Below are 23,676 nucleotides of genomic sequence, written 5' to 3'. Positions count from 1 at the left end.
ATACTTCGAAGCGAAATTGTACGAAAAAAAGTTAGAGAGGATTCCTAAGCATATTCTCATGAGATAACAACATGAAAGTGTTTCTTTTCGCTAGGTTGTTGAAGCGCTGGCAGGGTGGTGTTTCATAGTTGTCTTATCAAGAATGAGGCAATGTAGAGGCCGAATTGTATTTATGTACATGATTTGGTGCAACCAAACTGTTGTCGACAACACTTTGCACGTGATAGACAAAGGTGCCATTTCCTCAGCCGCTCCTCCTCTTTTAACTTCTGTGGAAGCCTAACTGATGTGGCGGACAAGGGTGTGCTCCCTTCAAGTTTGGAGTTCCAAATCTGCCTAGTAGACGTCGATATATAAGAACATCTGAAATTTTGGATGCTAAAGAGCTTCGGCTTCCTATTTTTCGGACTTTCTAACCAAATTTCAGGTCCAAAACAGCATTAATTGAGCCCCCACCTCTGCCACATCTTTCATCTCCATGTTGGAACCAGCGTTTTCTTGAGTTAGTACATTTGCGAACGTAGCAGAGCTTGAAAGGCAGCTTTGCCGCAATACCGGGGTGTGATGAGGTGAAGCGTATTGAAAATCTAGGGTCCACTTCCAAACGGACATTGACTGTCTCTTGGCAAAGTTCAACCATAAAGGAGCTTGAAAGACAGCTTTGCCGCAATACGGGAGTGTAATGAGGTGAAGCATACTGAAAATCTGAAGGGGTCACTTTCAATCAGACGTTGACTGTATTTGTTTTTGGGAAGTTCGAATAGTTCGAATAGTAAAATTCCAGTGCAAATCGAATCAAATAGCAAACACTATTCGAAAAATATTCGAAATTTCGAATATTCGAACACCCCTACGAACTACATAAAGAAGAAAACTACAGTTATTTTCCTTCACGACGGATGGCACAGCGTGTCCGTGAAAGGCGCGGAATGTCTCGAAAGTGGCAGTTCAAACCATCGATAGCGGGATATAAAGATCCAAGAAGTCCTGTTCAATGAAGTTTGAATTTTTCAGAGATGGTGCCTGTTAGACGGCAGTACATTTTGTATATCTCATAATTTTGTTAATTTTTTTTTCTTAGTAGATAAAAGCGTGTCTTTACAAACTCTGTTGAATTTTATCCTGCAATCTAGAATTTGGCAATTTATGACTCGCATAGCATAAATCTCGTTAATGGAACTTGTATCAGTGAAAAAGTTCATTCATTCTGCTTTTTGTTTATGTATTACATAAAATATTAGGTGCAGTAGTTCCTTCAGCAAAAAATATTTAGTGCAACCTACAAGAAACACCTATTTTTCCCACGATACGGAAAGAGTTAATATGACAGAGAACACAGAAGCCATCACGAAAACAAAAGGCTTCAAATAAATTTATTTCTAGGTTGCACCTAGTCAACTCACCTTTCTCTTCCCACCAGTAGAGAGCAATGACACTGAAATATTGTGAGAACATGTCAGCACATGCACATCAAGATTCACAGACAAGACGGTCAATAGAGAGGATATTATTTTTCACGAGTAGCTGTGTCAACACACACAGTTCGTTAGTGACATAGCCTCAGGTCTAATTGTTGTTTTCAACGAACATTTTTAGCACACCCCTGCCGATTTTCTCTTCCCAGTTAAAACTCCTAATTTGACATATTGGATGATTGACTGACTGACTGCTCACTAACTGATCATAACAACCCAAATCAACAGAGAAGCTTTGCAACGCACTTAATGTAATAGCCACGCCTTCCCTTTTCCTTTCTGGCTATGCCATGTCACAATGTGTATAGTAGCGTTCACTATGAATCTAGTGTGCCAGTTCAATTGTGCTACTTATTCAGCTTTACTGAAGCTATTTAATTCGCTTGATGTAATTATCTCGTAGTAGTACTGCACTCGATGTAACTTACTGTAACCGATGCATATATTTTCCACCCTGCTAATGTTACCGATGGGAACTGCAGCATAAACAAACAAAACAGAAAGCTATATGAGACACTGTTATGAAGGGTTCTGACACTGTTATGAAGTAATTCTGACTGCACCGGATTCCTTAATGTGGAGCCCAAAGCACACCACACAAGCTTTCTTGTAGTTCGTAGCTACTGGAATGCGGCCACCAATTTCAGTAAAAGAAGCTAAACTGTGCCTCACAGTCAATCTTAGTGCAGGGCCCGTGCACAATGGCGAATGTGTCCAACTGGAGAAAGTTGGCCACTCGCAGAAATGCCTTGGGCAGTTCCGCTTCCATGGCTGTGGCCTCCTCAGAAGTGCGGCCTACTGTGGTCGCAGTTGGCACTGTGCTGGATGGAACAGAGGATGCGGCCCCACACCCCGATTGGCTAAGCGGCGTAGAAGCTCCTGAAGGTGTGGCAGCACCCCCGGTCACACTCCCAGCGGGAGCAGCAGCTCCTCCACCAAGTGCCGTCATGTCTTCGTCTGGCAGAGCCTGCGGCTTCACTGTCATCAGGTAGTATGTCTGCACAATCTCCAGAGGGTCACCTGGGCTCTCCTTCAAGTCCACCACCTGTGTACAATATAGAATCCCAAAGGAAAGATGGCCATGACGAAGCATATATTTGTAAGCTTTCCCTGCAGCAACAGTATCGTCATCAGCTTGTTCATGCCTACTACGGGACAAAGACGTCATCTAGCCTGCGGCCTGCCAGAGGTTATTTATCATAAAATTCCAAGCGTCCCCTCCCGAGCAAGCACCCCCTCCAATTAATTCCGCTGGTAATCTTAAATTTCCATGCTGTTCTGGGAAAGCACATTCCCCCCCCCCCCCTCTCCCGCTCTGCATCCTGATCACCCACCACATCCAGGCAACACTGGTCTGCCTGAATCTAATCCAATCCTGCTAGCAGCCCTATTTCTAAGCACCTGTGCTTCAATCTAGCTGTCAACTTTTCTTTTTTTTTTTTCGACATAATAATCGCATCCTGAACTTGGCGCATGACAGCCATGATGTTTTTCAGGTTCCTGCAAGGAAAAGCACAGCCTTCGAGATCTGCATTTGCAATTCAAAGATAGAACCTACGACGTATTTTATATAATGGTGCACGCAGTTAGCAAAAGTAATGTCTTTGAGATCCGTGTCTGTTGCTCAGAGTTGTTGCACTGGTATGGGCTCATCATCGAAGGTGTTGTGTTTCTTGCGTTTGTAAGTCATCGCTGCAAAGAACCGCACTAATTTTGGTGGCGTAGCTGCCCACTGCCGTCCCCACTGAGGCTGTCTGTCGCAGCTTATCATGCACACTTAGAGAAAAAAAAAAGCAGGTTTCAAACCAAGGTTTTCTGCGTGGCAAGCAAGTGTTCCAACACAGAGCCATGCCAGTGCTTGAAACTTTTCAGAAAAACGCCCTATGCAAGCGTCATAGTGTGAAGATGAAAAGAAGAAACGCCAACCAAAATGAAAAGGTTTAAAACGGTAAACGACGTTTCAGCTTCTGTACGAAAGCCTTGTTCACATAAAAGCGGCCTTCTTTTTAAAGAGGCATGACAAGAAAACGAAAGGAAGAAACGCCGACCAATATGGAAAGGTTTAAAACAGCAAAAGTTATGTTTCGGCTTCCGTACGAAAGCCTTGTTCACATAAAAGTGGCCCAGCAATGCGGGCTTATGTCCATTTTAGTATGTGGCCGAGACACCTGGCATACGCTGGGGGGAGATTGCCATCACTCTTATTCAGCATTTTTTTTTTGTAGTCTGGATAAGAAGAGATTCCAGATATTGACAAGAACACTAGTTTCTTTCCTTTGCGATTATGGTTGCCTTAGCCCAGTCAGTGTTGTGGATAGAAGTAGTCACGTGTTCCACAAGTGCATTGGACTCGGCGTTCTTCTTTCTGATGTCATTAATGTGGTTTTTCAGCCATCCTTCGAAATTTACACTCTCCCCGATATAAACATTGTCACAGTCTGCACAGGGAATTCTATAAAGAACACCTGGAAACTTTTCCTTCGTGAGCGTGTTCTTCATGTGCACCAGTCCATGTTGCAATTTACGAGCAGGGACATGCGGTGCATGTATGTCAAATGTCCACAGAACCCATGCCAACGCTTCACTAACACCTCGCACATATGGGACGGCTGCACGAGCTCGGGGCTGCACCACGAGCGAAGAGGTGCCGTTGCATGTGCAGCGCTCTACGGAATGAACAAAACTAACAGGGTACCCGTCGTCCGAAAGTTCATTGCGCACCTTGGACGGGTCAGAGGCATGGTCAACTTGGCTGGAGCAAATCCTACGCGCTCTCTGTATCAGGGATGCGGCAATTGAATGCTTGTGTTAGGCCGGGTGGATTTACTCGTAATGCAAGTAACGACCTGTGTGCGTTGCCCTCCTGAGGACACCAAAAGAAAGGCGGCGATCTTTTCTCTCTACAAGCACATCCACAAAAGGAATAAGGCCTGAGATCTCCATTTCAGTTGTGAACTGAATGGATGTCTAAATGCTGTTTGAATGTACCGAGAATGCCTCCAAAGCTTCTTTCTCGATGACACAAAAACAGTCGTCAATATACCGCACGAAAACCTTCGGAGGACGGTCGAAGGATGTCAAAGCCCGCGTCTCCACTGGCTCCATGGCAAATTTCCCCGCCGTGAGAGAAACTGAAACGCCCATCGCGGTTCCATGCACCTCCCTGTAGATGGCATCCTGAAACACGAAGTGCGTGTTTTCCAGGTAGGACTTTGGTAGCTTGAGAAGATCGGGCGCATCTTTTTGTTTGTCTGTCCCCAAGTTTACGTCAGACTGTGAGGCAGCCTCGCGCACCTCAGCAGCCAGATCCACTGGAACACAGGTGAATAGTGACCTAACATAGAAGGAAACTACTATTTCACCACTGTCAACCGTGACATCTTGCACTTTTTTGATGAAGTCACAGAAGTTCCGGATGAAAGAAGTGCCTTTTCCCACGAGAAGTGTGAACACACGATGACGGTAGCCAGAAGGCTTGCACAGGGGGAGCGTGTGAAGTCCACAATTGGACACATGGGGATAACCGGCTTGTGAATCTTTGGCAGACCGTACGACGCAGGCGCCAAGGCATTGTGGCGGGGGAGCAAGTAGTAGTATAGAGACTTCTTGTGCGGAGGAACAAAACGGAAGATGTCAGCAAGAAGCTTCTGAAGGTTCTTTTCCACTTTGAGCGTGGGATTCCACTTAAGGGAAATGTACGTGCCATTGTCTTCAAGAAGGGTGGTTATTCTGCTTTCATTGTCCTTTTTGTCCGTTATGACGGTGGCGTTATCCTTGTCAGCAGGTAGAATGACAATTTCCGGTGCCTGCAAAGGCTCTTCACAGCATTACCTTGCTCTGGGGGGAGGCCATCGAGGTATGACGTGAGAGCTTTGCAAGGATGCTTACAGCACGGCTGCAAGCTTCTTTCTGCTGGGGGCGACCAATGTGGTTAATGGCACGCTCAACCGCATATATCATGTTGAATTTGTCTGGCGCAGGTCCAGTGTTAAAATTTAGCCCCTACTTAAGAACAGCAAGGTCATGATGAATGGGGAAATAGGAGGAAACGTTGTGCACGAAGGACGTGGCTCGGCCAGGCGGGACATAGCAGCGGAATGACTACAGTCTTGTTAACTTGTTGCTATGGGCTAGCTTGGTGCGCTGAGCGTGACATTCAGCCTTGAGGCACGCATGTGACTGAGTGGCAGTGAAATCATACGGACACTGTTGCTAGAGACGATGGCGGGCAAAGAACTCCTGGTGCAGCAGTCGTTTTATAGTTTCCTTGCAGTCGGAATCCAAGCCTGCAGGAGCTGGCGTTCCACTCTTGAGATGATGCTGTGCCCAAAGGGTGTGGCGGCCGGCCTGAGCAGGCGGAGGGAACCCTCGCGCTTTGCAGCCCTCGCGCGTTGCAGGAAAGATAGAAATCCAGATGGGACACGAACGAAGAAACCTTGGTGCACAGCGAAACGCACTGACGGACTTGAGCCTGTCGTAGCTTGATGAAGTCGATGGTTTGACGATGAATCGTCTGATCGGGAAGAGGCATGATGAGAAAACGAAAAGAAGAAACGCTGACCAAATTGAAAAGGTTCAAAACACTAAAAAAGGATGTTTCGGCTTCTGTACGGAAGCCTTGTTCACATAAAAGTGGCCGTTTTTCTCATCATGCCTCTTCCCGACCAGACGATTCATCATCAAACTATCGACTTCATAGTGTATGGCGAGGAAACGTGTGAACAGGTTTAATATTGTGTGGCAACACAGCGGAATCGTATCAGGTGTCATACCATGCGAATTGCGTAATAAGTGGGAGGTTTAAAGCTTCCCACCCATTACAAAGGACTCGGCCATAATTTCCCATCATGCCAATCATCATCCACCACAGCAACAACAAAATGTGCCGCTACGTAGGTCAGCGTATTGCCTTAGAAACGCATAGTGGGTGCTTCACTACTTTGCAAAATGTGATTTATTGTGTAGGGGGTACTTGCAGTAGGCCCTAAGAGAGTTTACAATGGGCTCTATGAAGGCCGCCCCTCCAGCTTACGCTGCAACTGTGCTGCGCATTCTGTGCAGGCCTGGTGTTTCTTTTAATATAGTTTAAAAAAACAACACAGGGCAGGAAGGAAGACTGTAAATGCACTGATTCCATGTGTTTCTGCCCATCCTGTATTCCTTCTTTTCTTGTCTCGTTTCTTTTCCCTGCTGCGTTTTTCGTACATGAGCACCAACTCATCGAGCTTTTGCTATTTCTGCAGTGGAAAATGATTCTTCCGTGATGTTAGCAAATAAAGTACAAGATTATCTTCAACAACTAACATCTGATGAATGTGCCAAAGCTGTCAAAATGACAATTATGAGTCAGCCAAGAGAAACCGCACACAAAAATCATAAACAGCTGGTCCTTTGGGCACCCACCACATAGTGATTCTGATGCTTGCAGAGCTTGACATAGAGGGTGTGTGGGCCCAGCTTGCTTGCAATGTGGCCCCGAGGAACCACCAGGGGTATAGTTGTAGTTGTCAAAACGGGCAGGTGCTGTAGCGTCTTTTCGCAACGTTTCACAGTCATCCAAAACCTGCATCATGCAGACCAATACAAGTACTGACAACATGCTCGGCACGGTCAGTCAGAAATGCAATCACAACTCTTTGTGGCCAGTTTCCCTGTAGGTATGCTACAGTGAACACCAAGTTTCGTAAACGTCGGATGAGCTAATCTTATCATTTTTCCTTTTTTGCAAGAACAAACCTGACGAGTTCAGCTGATCTTCCATCCACACAGCGTTAAATGTTCCCACATTCCCATCTCATTGACTTTAGTACTAGCTACTGCATAACCCCTTGAGAGTATTTCATCTTTACAGAAGCTTTAGACAGAAAACGACTTATGTTCGATGCTTTCACTGTACCTCAAGATCCACCAAGAAAGGCACTGCTGTTCTCAGAGTCACCACTGTGGTCTACATTGAGGTCAAAGCATGCATCATGTTTTAATTATTTGCTGAAATAAAAACTGGCTGTATCTACTTAAGAATTGGCCAAGATTTGCCTGTAAGATGAATGAGTGGACAGTGATTTCAATTTTCCCACCTTATAGGCATTAACGATATTTTACAGAAGGGCTTGATCGGTGCTCTATTCGATGAAAGATGAAACCATGACTGGCGTTGATTGGTAGGAATCCATCTACAACAGAACCTCTTTAAACGAAACCTGAAGGGACCAGCAAAGTATGCTCCATTTAACAGGAGCACTGTTTACTGACAAAAATGCATCAGTTCCATTTAAGCGATGTCCGCTCACTGATATTGTGCTGTGGATTCTACAACGAAGATATGTAGTTTGGTGCATCTCTCATTGCATGCAGCATGCTTTTCCCATGTGTGCTCATGGTGACCCATGAAATCGCACAAGTACTTAATTACAGTATAACCTCATTACAACAGACCTTCATAGTGAAGAGGATTTTGGTCTGTTGTAAAGGGAGTATGTAAAATCCAAGTACTGTTACAACAGACTTTTATCTAAACACTGCATGGGTCTGTTATAACCGGAGAGAATTACGAGTCACAAACATGGTCTCAATTTTAACGGGGGACCAAAAAAAAAGGCGATTTTTGGAAAATCGCATTTTCAGTTTCTGTAACCCATTTTCTATCTGCTTCCAAAATATCTTCACTGCAAACTACGTAGAAGTGCTATAAAATTTTTTTTTTGCGTCTGCCAACTTGGCAAAAATTACGAAAATAGCAAAAAAAAAAAAAAGAAGACAGCGTTTTCCAAAATTATACCTCGGAAACGGCGCAACCGGGCGCCACCATTTTGGGCTCGTCGTAAAGAGCATTTCTCCGTGTTCAAGTTCTCCATTTCAGCTAGCTCCTCCATTCAGTAACAGGCGTGCAAAAAGCACATGTTTGAAGTTCAATTCAAGGCCTCCGATTGGCTGCTTCTGCCGTGATGCTCGCTTCGGGATCGTCGTCTGCTGCTTGTGTGTCACGAGGTCGTGGCTGTCAAAAATCGCGCTACTTAGTGACGCGTTCGCACTCGTTCTGTGTTCACAGGTCGACAATAATTTAGAGCGCTTTAGTTTGGCAGCTGCAAGCAGAAGCTCAACCATCAGATTACAATAGCGCGCCGCACTCGTCGCGAACATCGCAGACGTGTGACTGTAATAGCGTTGACTCGTTGGACCCGCTGTTAGAGGTTATTCATATCAGCACTTCGGAGCTTATGACGAAAACCACCGCAGGACAACTCTTTGTACTCGCAATCGAGCATGGCGTACTTTGAAACATCGGGCACCACGGCCACGCACATCGCAACCGAGCTTTCTACTCGATGTCGTGACGAGGCCTAACTCCGCTCACGGTGCCGATGTACGAGACAAATCCGAACTTGGCGGGCAAGAACATCGTGCTAGCGGAAATGCAAAAGCGAAGAAGCCGCAATGTCCTTCGTTGCAAGTAACGAATCGCATCGCCCGCTGGCTCCTCAGAACCACGGATGGGCATTTTGCGCATCGGCAGCGGACCCCCCGGCCAAACTCGCCGCGCAGCGACCACTCGGAGAAGCGGTGGTAGCGGCTAGCAATTTCGCGCGTCAGCGTCCCAAAACACAACACCAAGCACGCTGAGCACAGATTTTTTTTCTCGCTACAGCTAGGCATAGCTGATCATTGACATACCGGAGATCGGCGGCCTTCGTTCTTAAATCGGTACGTCGATATCCGCGGCGCGCTGTTCCCGTCCTGAAAGTATGCTAAGCAATGTTTAAGTCGGAAGTTATTGAATTTGGTATGTCCGTGGTAGAAAAGTCCGCTCTAAAGGAGTTCTGACCATCTTGCTGGCCTGACATTTTAGTCAATTATATCCGAATGTCCGTTGTACCAGAATCCGTTGTAAACGAAGCTCAATCAATGGAACAAATACGGAGGTCGGCATAACGCCACAAATTGGTATGTAGTATCCGAATGTCTGTTGTAAACAGATCCGCTGTAACGAGGTTATACTGTATTATGATTTCTTTCGAAATGCTGCTCATTAATGTCAATCCAAGGTTCTACAGTTCTTAGCAAGCAACACACAAATGCACTGTGCGTGACACTGAACGCAATATGAGCAGACAATAAATGTTTCAAATTGGCCATTAGCACATCTATATGCAAATTCCCCCTGATTGTCACAAACGCTTGCCACTTTAATCTGGCACTGTCTACAACATAGTACAGCTTAATTGATAAAATGAATGAATTCTCACTTGAGATCAATCAGGAGGCTGTCGAGCTTGCTCGTATCTTTGTTGAGTGCCTCTTGGATGTCACCAATCATGGGGGGGTCTGGTTAGATAAAACAAATGCACCACTTTGACAAGCTTTTTTGCCAACAGTATCAGGATAATTTTCCAAAAATTGATTTTACAAACTTGTTTCTGATCATTAGATAACAAATAGCAAAAAAAAATCTGTACCACCAGCAGCACACACACTAACCTCATGGGATGCGAGTTGCTACGCAACTAGTCTCACAAGTGCAGACATTGTGAGATCAATTTAAAGGGAAAAATACTCTTAGTATATCCAGTTGAGCCCACTTATAACAAACTTGTGCTTCACGTGGCATCTGTTAGTTATATCCTGAAGTTTGCAGTAAATAGAACACAGCTAAAAAAAGTTGCTAGTCAAAACACAAAACTTATATTGGGCAAAAGAAAAATAAAACATGATGCTTGTCTGTTTCTGCAGAGCAGATTCGGTGAGGGTGGTCTCCAGAAGAGTATTCTTTGCTGAGGCCCTTGGCACAGACAAGTTGCCTGAGGTCCTCTGTGTAGCCATATCTACAGGCATGCTTACGAGTGCTGCCTCCGAACTTTCATCATCATCTGATTCCTCTGCATCACTCTTGGCCTGCACTTCACAAAGTATGCCCTTGTCCGTGCATGGTTTCGCAGTGTCACCATCTTCATCAGGATAAATAAAGTAGTCCCTGCCAATGTCATGGCCCCCCATGTCGGAGTCGACAACACGCTGCCACAAATCACCACAAAAGTGTCACGCTCAGCACCAGGTACTACGTCAACGAAGCTGACCTTGCAGAAACAGTGCCGCATGCAAGCAGCCGTCACCTCTGCACAGGCTGCCTTCACCATCTCGATGGCTGAATGCAGAGAAACTCAAAATAGCAAGTTCGTGGCGAGGTGGTCAAATGCGATGAGCAAGCACTCCACAATGTGGCACTTGCACGATGCCTTAAATGTACGCGTTATGCCCAACTCAAGTGACTGCACTTTTCGGAGTGGTCGCAGAAAAAGTAGAGTCACTGCCATCAGAGAAGATTGTAAGTGGCCCGTGTAGCAGTCGCCGATCACGAGCAGCATGCGCATGCCTCGGCTTTGGATGTCGCGGTCAAACTCGCCCAGCCGCTTGCACATGAGCCCTGCCTTAGCATTGTGCCTATAGTGCACAGGCACAGCCCATAAAACAATGCGGCTCCTTTCGATTTCCTGATTACAAGAGGCATTCGTGATTGCTGCCATCCATACTAGTGCACAGAAGTGCTCGAACACGCACTTTGCTGTGTTTTCCGCTAGTGCATGTGTGGCCTTTCATGACGTGTGTTTTGCCCAGCAGCATCTGATAAAATAACACAGTTTCGTCTACATCATAAAAATTCTGCTCCGCACGACTTGCAATAATTGCTCAGTTTTTACAAGCCAAGTGGCAATGTCTTGGTCATTTGCCAAAGCCACCTTGCCGATGATTGACTTAAAATCAACCCAATGCCACACTTCTATTAGATGTAGTCAGCCATTGCCTGAACAGAAGTCAGAAAAATCTAGCAAGAACGCAAATTTTCTTGCTTTGCCCAGAATTATTGGCCTACTTAGCAAAATGTTGCAAGCCTGTGCGTCAAAAAACCACCATGTCCTCTATGTCCACATAGGTGGCCTTCTGCAGGCACTTCCTGTCTATTGAGTTGGCGTTGGAGCAGTCGTCTTTTCCATTTTCTTTTAGAGTCATTGAAATGGTTGATTTCAACACGCTGTACTTCTTTACCAACTCGGAGTTTTCCGCACCTCGAGACAGTTCCTTCAAAATTGTTCACATTGTTGCCATGTCCAGCGCTTTTCATCTAGTGACCACTGCTTCCCGTCCACCATCACGCATATAACTCTGACGCACTTATAGTCGGTCACAACCTAAGAATAAATACAAGCTCCGGCGACAAAACCATCAATCACCCATGTAAGAGAGCTGTGCAAGCTGGTTTCCTTTTGAACTGTAAGCACTTTTTCTGTGCTAATGTGAGTACCAGGCACATCGAAAACTAAACGTGTCGTTCCTACCTAAAATATGACCCTTCACGAAGCAGTGACGTCAGAATATCTGATGAAATTTGCCAGGACATTGAAGCTTTCGACTTAAAACCAGCAAAACGAACATGTGTCCCCATGGTAACGCCACCTATTTGAAACATGCGAAAAGTGCCCAATGTCACAGAAATGAGCAAATGTGATTGTATGAAACATCTATGCAAATTCTCTCTGGTTGGGACAGTGATGGCTGTGGGTGGAGCTTGTATTTATTCTTAGGTCATAACCGACTATAGGTCGAAACACTAACCCCACGTACACCAACAGGGAGAACAAAGGGCCACGTTTGATGGAGCAGACGCACACACGTGACAAGCAAGCAAGGGAGCACAGAGACAACCTAGCAAGGCAGGAAAGGCCCCGCCCAGATGATCAAAATACGGCAGTGGATTGCCTCCGCAACCAACAAATAGAACTGCTCGTGTACTCGGCGATGATCTCCGAAGGCGCGGTCACCGACTGTCTGGCTTATTATGACATCAGTATAGAGCACGCTCTCAGTGGTGCAGGCTTGTGTGTATCCGCCTTTGAAGTGGAAATGCTGCTCCCTGGTAACGGCCAGAAAAGAAAACTTCTGGACTTCAAGCTCGCATGACTGCAGAGATGGGCAAAGGCAAGGGTGTTGTGAAGACAGGCGGGATGGCTATCTTGGAAGCCACATGCGGACACTCGTGGGCAGCACGTGTCGGTGAGAAGAGGGCATGCCTTCGGGAAGAAGATAGCTCCCTTGAGAGTGATGTGAAATGGGCAGTTCACCTGCAAGGAGGCTGGGAAAAACAGCCCCCACGTCCTACAAGGCTGAAGGTTGTCATTATTTCAACTCACATCATGGCGCCGGTTTTACGCCGTTCATTCACTGTAACCGATTGGCAGCGCTCAAAGACGTTCATAGTATGTGCAATGCAATCTTTTGCAATTGAAATGATGTACATTTTGATGGCCAAGTGGCTTTCATTCATTTTAATTGAAAGTTTGTCTGAAGGGGGGGGGGGGGGGGGCAATATATGTGGGCTCAACTGCATGACTGCAAAATATAGGGAGAACTGGAAATATTTTTAAAAGATGTCCTTGAATACATGAGATTATGTCTAAAATTTAAATCTTCTCCCTATCATAAACAGTTTTTTAATACAATGTGCTTCTTGTACTGTATAACGTTGCTCTGTGTCTTGAGGATGGTATGACCCTCCATGCCATCAGCACTCTCTCAATACATTTGTGCAAGTTGTCAATAAGTACACAAAGAAAGCTAGATAAAGCATCCTCAGCTGGGATGCATGCCATAGCATAACATGCACTTCCAATGCTTAATGGCCATAAGCTGAATGATTTAGCATAAAAGCACTGTTGTCTTCGTGTGCTGGTGCACAGTAAGTGTGCACTGTTTTAATGGAAAGGTGGTATGGGTGTGTTCGAAATTACTGTTATAGATGAGGAATGCCAAGAAATACGAGGAAAGAACATACTGTACTGAGGTACAAATGCCAGGAAGTATCCGGTATGGGTGTCCACAGTGACAAGCAGGTTCTCTGACTGCATGCACGGCTGTAGAAGGGGAACCTGCAGCACAGCTGGCGAGCCCTGAATAGGACCTGTTGAAAAGAATGCACCACATAGCTGCAACATTGCAATTCACATGAAAAGATGACATGGGTATCATTACACTGCTGGCACGTGGCCTTCAGTTATGAAGAATTTTTGAGTGGCTCAAATCTTATGGTGTTTGTTCAGCCATATACACTTTTAATGCTGCATTACTATAAACAACAGCATGTCAGTGAGATTTTTCTTCAGATATGTCTTCATGTTATGAACTGTTGCTGCATTGCTGCAAATACACATCTGATTTCACAATTCATCCAAAACTTCCACTCACATTATGCTTTTCTATACAGTCAAACCCCGCTACAACGAAATTGACGGTGCTCGGAAAAATGTTCGTTGAAGCGAACATTTCGTTGTAGTGAAATCGAAAAAAATATGGCTGACCTGAGCTAGTAGAACAGAGAAACCTTTATTTCCAAAATTCAAAAAGTGTCTGCTGCTTCCTTTGCGTCCCCAGCAGCGTCACGACGCGATTCTCGTATATGCATAGCGACGCCACGTTGAAAAGCACGCAGAAACAACGTTCGCGGCTTCCGCGAACGAACCAAACAGAGGCACGGGCGCGCAACACAAACTGCACAGTTGCACTAATACGCTAACACAAGCTATTCGCCGACAACGGCGAGATGCAGGCGTGCTATCGCGGAGCGATGACTTACGCCTTATTCTATGCTATTCTTATCCACCACTCGTGGCTGGCTGATCCCGTTGATAACGTGGACGAATTGTTGCTCCGACCACCGGTCGCACTGGCCAAGCGCGAAAAGCACGAAAAACATAGGCATTGGAAAAGGCATCGTTCCGCGACTGCACCCCAGGGCTGCTCGCATTGATAACGCGTACGTACCGTCGCTTTGACCACTAGCGAAGCGCGAAAAGCATGAAAAGCATTGGAAAAGCATCGGGAAAGGAATCGTTCCGATTGCACTGAGCTTTGGCTTCGGATTGTCTGCGACTAAGAAGCAACTCAAACCAGTTGCGAAACCAGGGCAGTCCGATCGCCGTCGCCATCAAGGAATGGCAGCCCCCATACTCAATCAACAGCGGCAGTTTCTGGAGGTGCCAACACGCGATTTAGACTTTGAATTCGTATTTTTATGTTCTAAAATGCATCAAAATGTCCGAGATTGTGTTTTTTGCACAGTAAATTAAATTTTTGAGCCTAGAATGGCATGGTAAATTTCGTTGAAGCGGAACGGCAGCAGAAAAAATGTTCGTTGTGGCGAGCATATTTATGCATTGACTCCTATGGACTGTTGATGGGGAACCGAGAATTTTTCGTTGTACCGGAAATTTCGTTGAAGCGGAGTTCGTTGTAGCGGAGTTCGACTGTATACAGTTAAACCTGCCTATAACGAACCTCCATACAATGAATTCCTCGATATTACGAAGTTTTTCTATTCCCCGCCATTACTCCATAGAAGCACATGTATTTGCGACCTCTATGTAACAAAGTGGCAGCGGGAGACATCCTTGTCATAACGAATTTTCGCCGCCGACAACCTAGGGTTTTTGCCCCGAATTCGTCATTTTGGCACGAGCAGGAGCCGCATGCATCTTCTGTGGTTGCCCCGCCGCCGACGGCACGCGAAGTGGCAGCGGCGCGCATGGCGCGCTCAAAGCCTTGGCGACTGCGAGGCGAGAGTGAGCGCTCATTTTTGCATGCGGGTGTACGCGAGGCAGGCAGGCGAAGCCTGCACTCCTCGAGCCGGCTTTCTTGCCGCTGCGGGCGAGTGCGCAGGCGTACCGCTCCCCTGCCCCTCCCCCCCCCCCCCCTTCATACCTCATCCAGCCACTCACGGGTGCCACCCTGCTAACCCCGCCGACTCCATCTAAAGAAAAAAAAAGAAAGAAACTCAGCCATTGCATTGGCAGCAGCACTCTTCGGTTGTTGCAGTAGTCTCTGAACTGCACTTTGTTAACGTGACACCAGGTGACACCACTAAAAAAAATCTTTGCTCCGTGTCGTTACGCTTCAAGTTTGCGCCGCATATGGAGTTCGCTCTCAGTTTTCGACACCGTGCGCGCGTGCCTGGTTTCACTGCACGCGCATGGAGCAGCCCCTGACGACGTGCAGTTTTTGTGATTTTTTTTTAATGCCGTTAGCTGTGTCGTCACTACCGAGGAGATGTAAGATTAGGCGCTGGTGGAAACTGTCCGCGACCACAGTGTCAATAACAGATCTTCAGAGGTCGACTCGTCACTGTCATCACGCACTATGCCGTCTTGCGCCGCATCGTGGGTTCGCGAGACCGAGGCCTCCGAGATTGGCTCCGACAACACGACAGCGTGTTGCCGGAGCCAGTCTCGGAGGCTATGGCTAGACGATGACGGATCAGTGTTGTATTGATGTCCTACGAACGTTCAGTATTGCCATCCTTCACAAAACGCAGTTTCTTGCCACTAAATAAATGTTTTGGGTGAGCTTTGCCTTCAATTCCCCTTGTGTTTAATTTGTTCATTTCTTTTCCGAACTTTCGTACTGAAAATGGATATAACGAAAACCTGTTCCTAACGAATTTTTAGGAAATTTTTCAATTTCATTATATCCAGGTTTAACTGTATTCGAAAAATATTCTATTCGCTTCGCACCCAAACTTTAACAATCGAATTCACTTTGCATCCAAAATTTTGCTATTTGCACAGCTCTACAGTATATGTAAATACTACCTATGATATAGTAAATTCTTTAAACATAAGTGCTTGTGGTACTTCCCATGTTTTGAAGAGTACAGAGAACCATGTTCAGCTTGCACCATGTCCTTTCTACAGCAATCGTGTGTGGTTCAGGGACTGAGATGCAACAGTTGCACAGGCACGGTTTTATGTTCACTCTCAGTGCATTTACTGTCTTTTGTTTTCTTTCGTTTTGTCATTTCCTGTCTCTGTCAAGAGCAATCATTGTTTGTGCTCGTGCAGAAAGGCACTCACATTCTATGGAGGACCCAAGGAAGCTCTTGAGCCGGTCTCGGAGATCAGACAGCCGCTGTTTCGTTCGAATGTGGATCGTCTGAATGAGAAGCTTCTCCACTGACAAGAACTCCGACTAAAATGAAGGACAAGAAAAAGAAATAGCAATTTACTAGCAGCTTTCACGATGCCTGTGGCAGATTGTATCCACCCACAGAGTATGCATCTGCTGCATAAGAGCTCGCCTTAGCGGCAAAAAGTTGATGAAGGCCAATGGATTTCAAAAATTTTTTTGCAACTTGGACATATTACTAAAACAAAGTTAAATAATTTCTCAACAGTTGTGTTCAGTCAAACTCTTACCCTCCTTTTTTTTTTCCTCAGCTTTTGTACACATAGCATTCCATGAGTTCTGCACTCATGCCTTAACACAAAACTCAGTACAAGCAGTAAACGAAGAAGTGATTACCTGACTGACTTAGTGAAAATTGGACAGGCACACTTGTATTTTTATCACGCAATACAAATATTTGTTCACAGCATTTCCCAATAACCTTGCACACTTCAACACAAAAACGCATTTATGTAGTAACAGGGATCGTGGAACTAAGTCAAGACTGGAGAGCACACAAGACATACTGGCCTTACCTTGATGGCCTGGTCAGCCCATAAGGCATCTTTGTGTGGAAGCATCGGGTTATGTGCCACCCGAAGAGGCTTCCCAGGGTCTACTGGATCCACGTGGATGTTTAGCTGGTATGTGTGCCGCTCCTTTGACATCTGGTCCCTGAAGGAAGGACACGGAACAGGCAATCTGTTGCATGTATTGCTAACAGCATTATCTACAAAAAAAATATTCTCTCTTCTTCAAGATAATGGTGATGCTTGAGTTTGTGTGCATGTATGTGCTATAGCATGGTCACTTTATTTATTTATTTATTTATTTATTTATTTATTTATTTATTTATTTATTTATTTATTTATTACTATCACTCTAAATTAAAACCAAAATAAAAGTGGTTGTTTACAAAGAAATGCACAGATAACTCACGAGTCACCACTCATAGTAAAAAACAGCGCAATAAAACAACAAAGACCAAACAGGACCAGCGCTGACAACCAACAGGCGCTTTTATTAAATAAACGCACCTGTTGGTAGTCAGTGCTAGTCCTGTTTGGTCTTTCTTGTCGTCATTGTACTGTGCTGTTTTCAACTATGATCGCATACCAACCAGCTCAATTTCATACGCTTTTAAAACTCACCACTCAAGTGGGAACAAATTATGGATGATAAACATATATACAAAAAAGTCAACATTACAGATGCTAAAAATGGAATAAGTTAATAATCAATATAATACAATAACAATATCTGATTATTATTATTATTATTATTATTATTATTATTATTATTATTATTATTATTATTATTATTATTATTATGTTCACTAGACAAATTTACTGTGAGCAAGCTGTTTGCTCTGTCGCGCCCCACTAGTCCCAAAGCTCTTGAAGCATTCTGTGTCCACATTATTAATGCACTTGCTACAAGAGTACACCTGTCAGACAGATAATGCTATACTACATTGAATGGGAAATCCTCAGGCATGTACAGTGCTGTACAATTTAGGGCTAAGTAATGCACATACTCTCGTTTCCGCCGCCTTCAGTTCGCATCATATAGGCATAGTTTCAACTCGTACACTTACATCAGAGCCATATTCAAAGCAAGATGACACGGTTACCTCGAGCAATTGCTCATACCAGCTGTTATTCTAAAAAAAATCTGATATAATGTTTCAATCCATGAGGGCTGTACATACTAGTTACTAGCAGCTTGTCACAAAGCTCTGTCCATCGATTGCTCCTCTTTATCTCTTCATCAATTAATACATAAGCTCGTTAAAGAACCCCAGGTGGTCAAAATTATCCAGAACACTCCAATATGTCCCTCATAGCCCGAGTCAATTTCAGACATTAAACCCTTCAAACATAGAAAATTATACAGCATCTCTCTTGCTGTATGTAGATGATGAAAAGATATTAAAAGCAATTCAGAAGGTTTGTGAATGCACTCTACTTTGACAAGACACATCTGCTATTGCTGGCTAGTGCATGCAAACAAATTGGCGTTAAATAAGTGGTGCCATGTAACACGTGCAAGACATATTCTATTTTCCTTGCCACACTGGCTGCGCTAATCAGTAAGTGATGCCGAAACGTGACAGATAAAAATTTTGACCTTTAGAACACACCGGAGATTCACTAATGTAGACTGCTGGAGCAGTTGGTTAACCCTTTGAGGGTCGAACTTTTTCCAAAAGAAACTTTCCCAGGCGGTCAAATTACTTTAGTGCGGATTTCGAATGCACACAATGTGTAAAGTCGGGAGGGTAAAATTGTAAAAAAAAAGAATAAGGAACATTATTTTCGTGTCAGCATGACTCAGAACTGCAAAATGTTCAATAGTATTTCAGAGTGTGGTATTCCTTGAAACACGGGTCTATGCGCAGTAATGGGCAAAAACAGCGCGCAGATGCACGGGACAAAGAAAAGGATACACAGAACACGTGCTGACTCTCAACTGTGATTTATTGGCATATGCAGATTATTTATACACAAACGATAAGCATAACGTTATGGTCCCTTGCCAGCTCCTCTGCGCATGTTCTTTATGCTTATCGTTTGTGTATAAATAATCTGCATATGCCAATAAATCCCAGTTGAGAGTCAGCGCTTGTTCTGTGTATCCTTATCTTCGTCCCGTCCATCTGCGCGCTGTTTTTGCCCATCATGTATCACCAACTAGCCAACTTTCAGTCTATGCGCAGTGCCTTATCGCAGTCTGCACATGCAAAACAAAATCAAAATTAGAGTTGGAAGAGTCATCGCTGTCGGTGTCAAGAGAATGGGCAGTGTGTTCGGCCATACCGCCACTTTACCATGCATCTGAAGAACTCGAAGGAAACTCAGTAGACAAAGAAAGCGAGAATGCCTCGTGAGAGACGGTGATAAATAAGCAAAGAGCCGCACCAATAAAGATGAAAATCAACTTCTGGTGCCCCTGCAAGCAAGCGCCGATAAAGATAAAAATCAAGTTTCGCGCACCTCCGCTGCAATCACGAGGCGAAACCGAAATCACGAAAAGGTGTTGCCTCAGACCACGGTGCCTCAGACTGCACAATGCACTGAAGCTAGAAATCAGTTTTGTTTATCTCCGCACGAAGGTAGCACAATCAAATTTCATGCTTCTTGTGAGTCCCAGGAGATGGCAGCACCTCCCAGTGAGCATGCATCGTCATTATGACACGAAATTTCAAACAGGGTCAAAACCGTAGCCGTACGGCAAAGACCTTGCGGGAAGGAAAACCGCCACTGTACATGTACAGCAAAAACCCTCAAAGAGTTAATGATTTTTTGAAAACATACACAACCAGTGGAAGGAACACTGCACAGTCCGTGTGGTTTCTTTTCTACTACATGCAGCGTTCCTTCCACTGGTCGTGTATATCTTTAAAAAATACCGGAGTTCTTGAGGTAAGTGCTAGTCAGCAGTGAAATGGTGTGGAAAGGAAACTGAAACTTCCCGGGAGATACACGTTTACATTCAAGAGCCACTATGACACACTTTTGTTATCCGTGCTACTGAAATTTGGCAAAGTGAAGTTGTGTTATGGTTACTGATGCTCTCAGCGCTGAAAATTTCACGTGAAAGTTCATCGGAATCTGTAGGAATGTGCCATCTCCATAAAGTTATGCCGCGCAGCGTAGAAGCCATGTTGGGAGCTACATAGGCTGACTTTGGTGGCACTTTAAGAAAAATCCCGGGGCAGAAAAATTAAACAAACAAGCAAAACACAAGAATGGTGTTCTTTTTACCCTCTGGATGGTGATAATTGTCCCAAGCTTCTTTAAACTTCGGAAATTCGAATATAAAATCATTCACATTGGGCTATCAATGAGGATGGGTGTGGAAAGGAAAATGTCAACCAAAGTGCAAATCTTTTACTCACCTCCAGTATTGCACCACTAGGTTCTGTCCTGCCCTGTACTCTTCAACACGAACAAAATCACCCAGTCGCTCCCGACACAACCGTACCAACTGATATAGCAGGTTGGGTGGCATAGCAATGCAATGTGAAAAGTACATAAAAAGAATTACAAACTGAATGCTACACATACAACTGTTGCACTTGAATTCACCTTGCATACACAACACTGTGTCTGACAGCCCAATGTGCACAAGCAATGGCAATAGCACACACATGTGCTGATGTATGGCCACAGTAGAGTTTTAGCTTTTGTATATCCCAATGGTATTCAAAGTGCAACACAGAAAAGGTGCAAATAGGTATACAAAGGTAAGAAAAAAAGAGCAGAGTTTTACTATCGAATTACTTGCAATCAATTACACTTTCCTGCAGTTCTGTAATTAATTTATTTGTTCTATTCACATGATTACATGTAACAGGTTACTTTGTTAACAAGACACTATAACAGGCAAAGCAGCTTTGAGCACTTGAATTTGGCAAGAAATGTAGAAGAATGCTCAAGGCCATGCCAAAAAGCAGCCTCGTAATTGCAGATGTCCATACACGTAAACACAGGTACTATGTATTTGTTTTCTCATCTTAACACTCCGCCAATATTGGCCAACTAGTTAATCGGTGCAGCTAAAGCAAGCAATGGAAACCTCAGCTTTTCATCTGCCCTGCTGGGTGTGCCTTCTCCGAGTCCTAGCAGCTGTAAATCACTGTACATGGACATTGTGGCAGTGTAACCACAATCTAGGGCACACAATATTCACACATTACTTCCTATTGTGTGTAAGTGCACCGTAATTAAAACATTTTGCTTCACTTGTGAAATTAAATGCCCTCTTTTTGATGTAAGCTTGCTTCATTCCAACCCAGTCTGGGCAGATACATCATTTGTAAATGTAAGTTTTTCATTGCATGCATCGCTCCCACTCTAGTGAGCTGTGCTGATAAATGAAAGAGAAAATAAAGGGGTAAGGCCTCACCTGAGAATGAATTACCTCCAACTGTAAACTAAGGCAAAAGGAGTCTGGTGAAGGTGCATTAAGGTCTCTTTGTGGCAGGCTTTCTTCAAGCATTTCTTACAACTAGGTGTATTTGCAAGACAGTCCAAACAGCAGCAACATGCTAACAGTGTCATAGTAAAATTGCCATAGTGATTGAACATTTGATAATAAAATAGTACATGGATAAAAAAATGCTTACTCACAAAGCAGGAAAGGCATGATGAGTACATGACCAGTGACACAAGTGAATTCATCAGTCCAAATGAGCCAACTTCACAAGATATAAACAGTTGAAACACCTTTGCTTTGTCCTGCTACACTCTGTTGCAAGTGCCTTACAGAAGCAACATGGAATAAAATGCATTTGGTGCAGAATGTACTATCGTGAGCAATATGAGCTCGAACACACGACCGCGTGGCGAATAGCCTCAAAACCGAGATAACGTGATACGTGGATGGCGCTGCCGAAACCGGAGGGGAAAGGAGGGGCGCTCTTCTGCTGACTGGATGCACTCCCGCTTCGCTAGTGTTGCTGCGAAATGGCAGCTGATTGCGTGCCATCGGCCTCTAGCAATGATAACGCCAAAAGAAATTGCACGAAAAACAAAATAAAAAAAGAGACATCAAAATGCTCAGCCAACACCACCTAGTTATAATGCAAGCATGGCCTGTGCATCAGTGCAGGCTACGTCACAACTGATATCTCAGCAGCTGCATAGCCTGATGGGTGTGGCTGTGCGCACTGATGTGAATTCATATCACCGCTAGCGGCCACTGACACACTATAAGCTGACGTTTTGCAGCAACGATATCGAGGCGGGAGTGTCAATAGCTAGCGGAAGCGCAGCGCCCTTTCCACTTTGTTTCCGACACCGGCCGCTGCAAATCAGCCGATATAGGGTTCGAGGCTATTAGACACGCGCTCGCGTGTTCGAGCTCATATTGCTCACGATAGTACAATCAATATGCAGTAAGGCAGCATGGACAAAACACTTGGGACTATGGCTGAGTCATGATAACGAAAACTATAAAAACTTAAATTCATGTCATAACTCAAATGCAGTCAACCTGTCTACTTTGGGAGAAATTTGGCAATTCTGTCATACAGCTTTTAAATAGTTTATGCTTACAGCACTCAAGGGTAAGGACACTTCAGCCAGAAAGAGATGCTTAGGGAGTCTCCTTAAAGGGACACTAAAGAGCAAAACGATTTTTCTCATATTAGTAAAGTACTCTTTCACGATACCAAAAACACCACACTTGCTGCAAGAAGACGCTTAGTAAGCGAAAAAAACGTGCAAAAACAAAGTGTGGGTGGCAACGCCACCTTGAAGTTTCCGCACCATTCACTGTGACGTCACATGTTTTGACAGCGCATAGAAGGGACTATGTAGTTCCTAATCGGTAAAAATTAAGTATATTGTCCTCTGAGGGGGCCATAGACTTCACATACAAAGTTTGGAGTAATTTTGTTGAGTCAATGGCGCCAAAACACGATAAGTACACTTTTAAATCTGTGGCGTCACGCAGGGAGATTTAGGTGTGAAATTTAAAAATGAAACTTTGAACTTGATTTTCTCCTCTATTAATAAACATATGATGGCGAAATTAACGACATTAAGAGTTCTCAGAGCACAATTTATCGATCTAAACCAATTCATTAGTATTTCTCTTTAGAGTCCCTTAAGGCATGTACAGTCAACGAGTGCCTGCAATTAATATTAGTGTTGCTCTGCAATTTGACAGATACCACTATAAGTTTGATTATCCCTGATATACAGTCAAACGTTGTTATAATGAAGCAGGTTAAAACAAAATAATTTTAATTCCCCTCGAAATTCCCATAGTGATATATATTCATCTGACACCTCATTTTACAAAAAAGGGAAGGTCATACGGTCGAACACGGATATATCGAACCCACATATATCGAATTTTTGGCTATATCGAACTCGTAAATTATCCCCTTGAAAATCCTCTGTAAAAGTACACAAATTTGCAGGTTTATATCGAACGGTATTTTTACCTGCCACCGGATATATTGAACACCGCGCGAGCTGGAAGGTGCGCTTCGGCACTCGCTGCGCCCCGCGACCTTCGCGGCACTGCGCCTCCGCCAACACCCGATATGCTCGAAAAACGTGAGGGCGAGAGGGCTCACACTGTACTAATGTTGGGCGCATTCTCCAACTTGCGGAATGTTTTTTTTTTTTCTTTTTTTCTCTCTCTCTCTTTCTCATGCTTTCTCCGCGTTACCGTCGGCTCGGAGAGCAGGAACGAAGGAGCC

At 44.5% G+C, this 23,676-nt stretch overlaps 1 protein-coding gene across 1 annotated transcript in view; it reads right to left on the bottom strand.

Annotated features, from left to right (window-relative positions):
• Positions 1-23,676, bottom strand: part of LOC119388208 (mediator of RNA polymerase II transcription subunit 14) — a 103,222-nt gene that overhangs the window by 53,243 nt on the left and 26,303 nt on the right. Inside the window, exons 10-18 of the mRNA XM_037655873.2 lie at positions 21,369-21,412; positions 20,359-20,447; positions 16,994-17,132; positions 16,367-16,481; positions 13,297-13,422; positions 9,719-9,797; positions 6,879-7,038; positions 2,148-2,520; positions 1,404-1,435 (exon numbers count right to left, since the gene is read on the bottom strand). Coding sequence (XP_037511801.1) covers positions 1,404-1,435; positions 2,148-2,520; positions 6,879-7,038; positions 9,719-9,797; positions 13,297-13,422; positions 16,367-16,481; positions 16,994-17,132; positions 20,359-20,447; positions 21,369-21,412 — 1,157 coding nt within the window. The remainder of the gene's footprint in view (positions 1-1,403; positions 1,436-2,147; positions 2,521-6,878; positions 7,039-9,718; positions 9,798-13,296; positions 13,423-16,366; positions 16,482-16,993; positions 17,133-20,358; positions 20,448-21,368; positions 21,413-23,676) is intronic.

This window comes from Rhipicephalus sanguineus, chromosome 3 (assembly GCF_013339695.2).
Source record: "Rhipicephalus sanguineus isolate Rsan-2018 chromosome 3, BIME_Rsan_1.4, whole genome shotgun sequence".
NCBI lineage: Eukaryota > Metazoa > Arthropoda > Arachnida > Ixodida > Ixodidae > Rhipicephalus > Rhipicephalus sanguineus.
The sequence above is the reverse complement of the archived record's forward strand: the minus strand, read 5'-3'. Positions and strand labels throughout refer to the sequence as shown.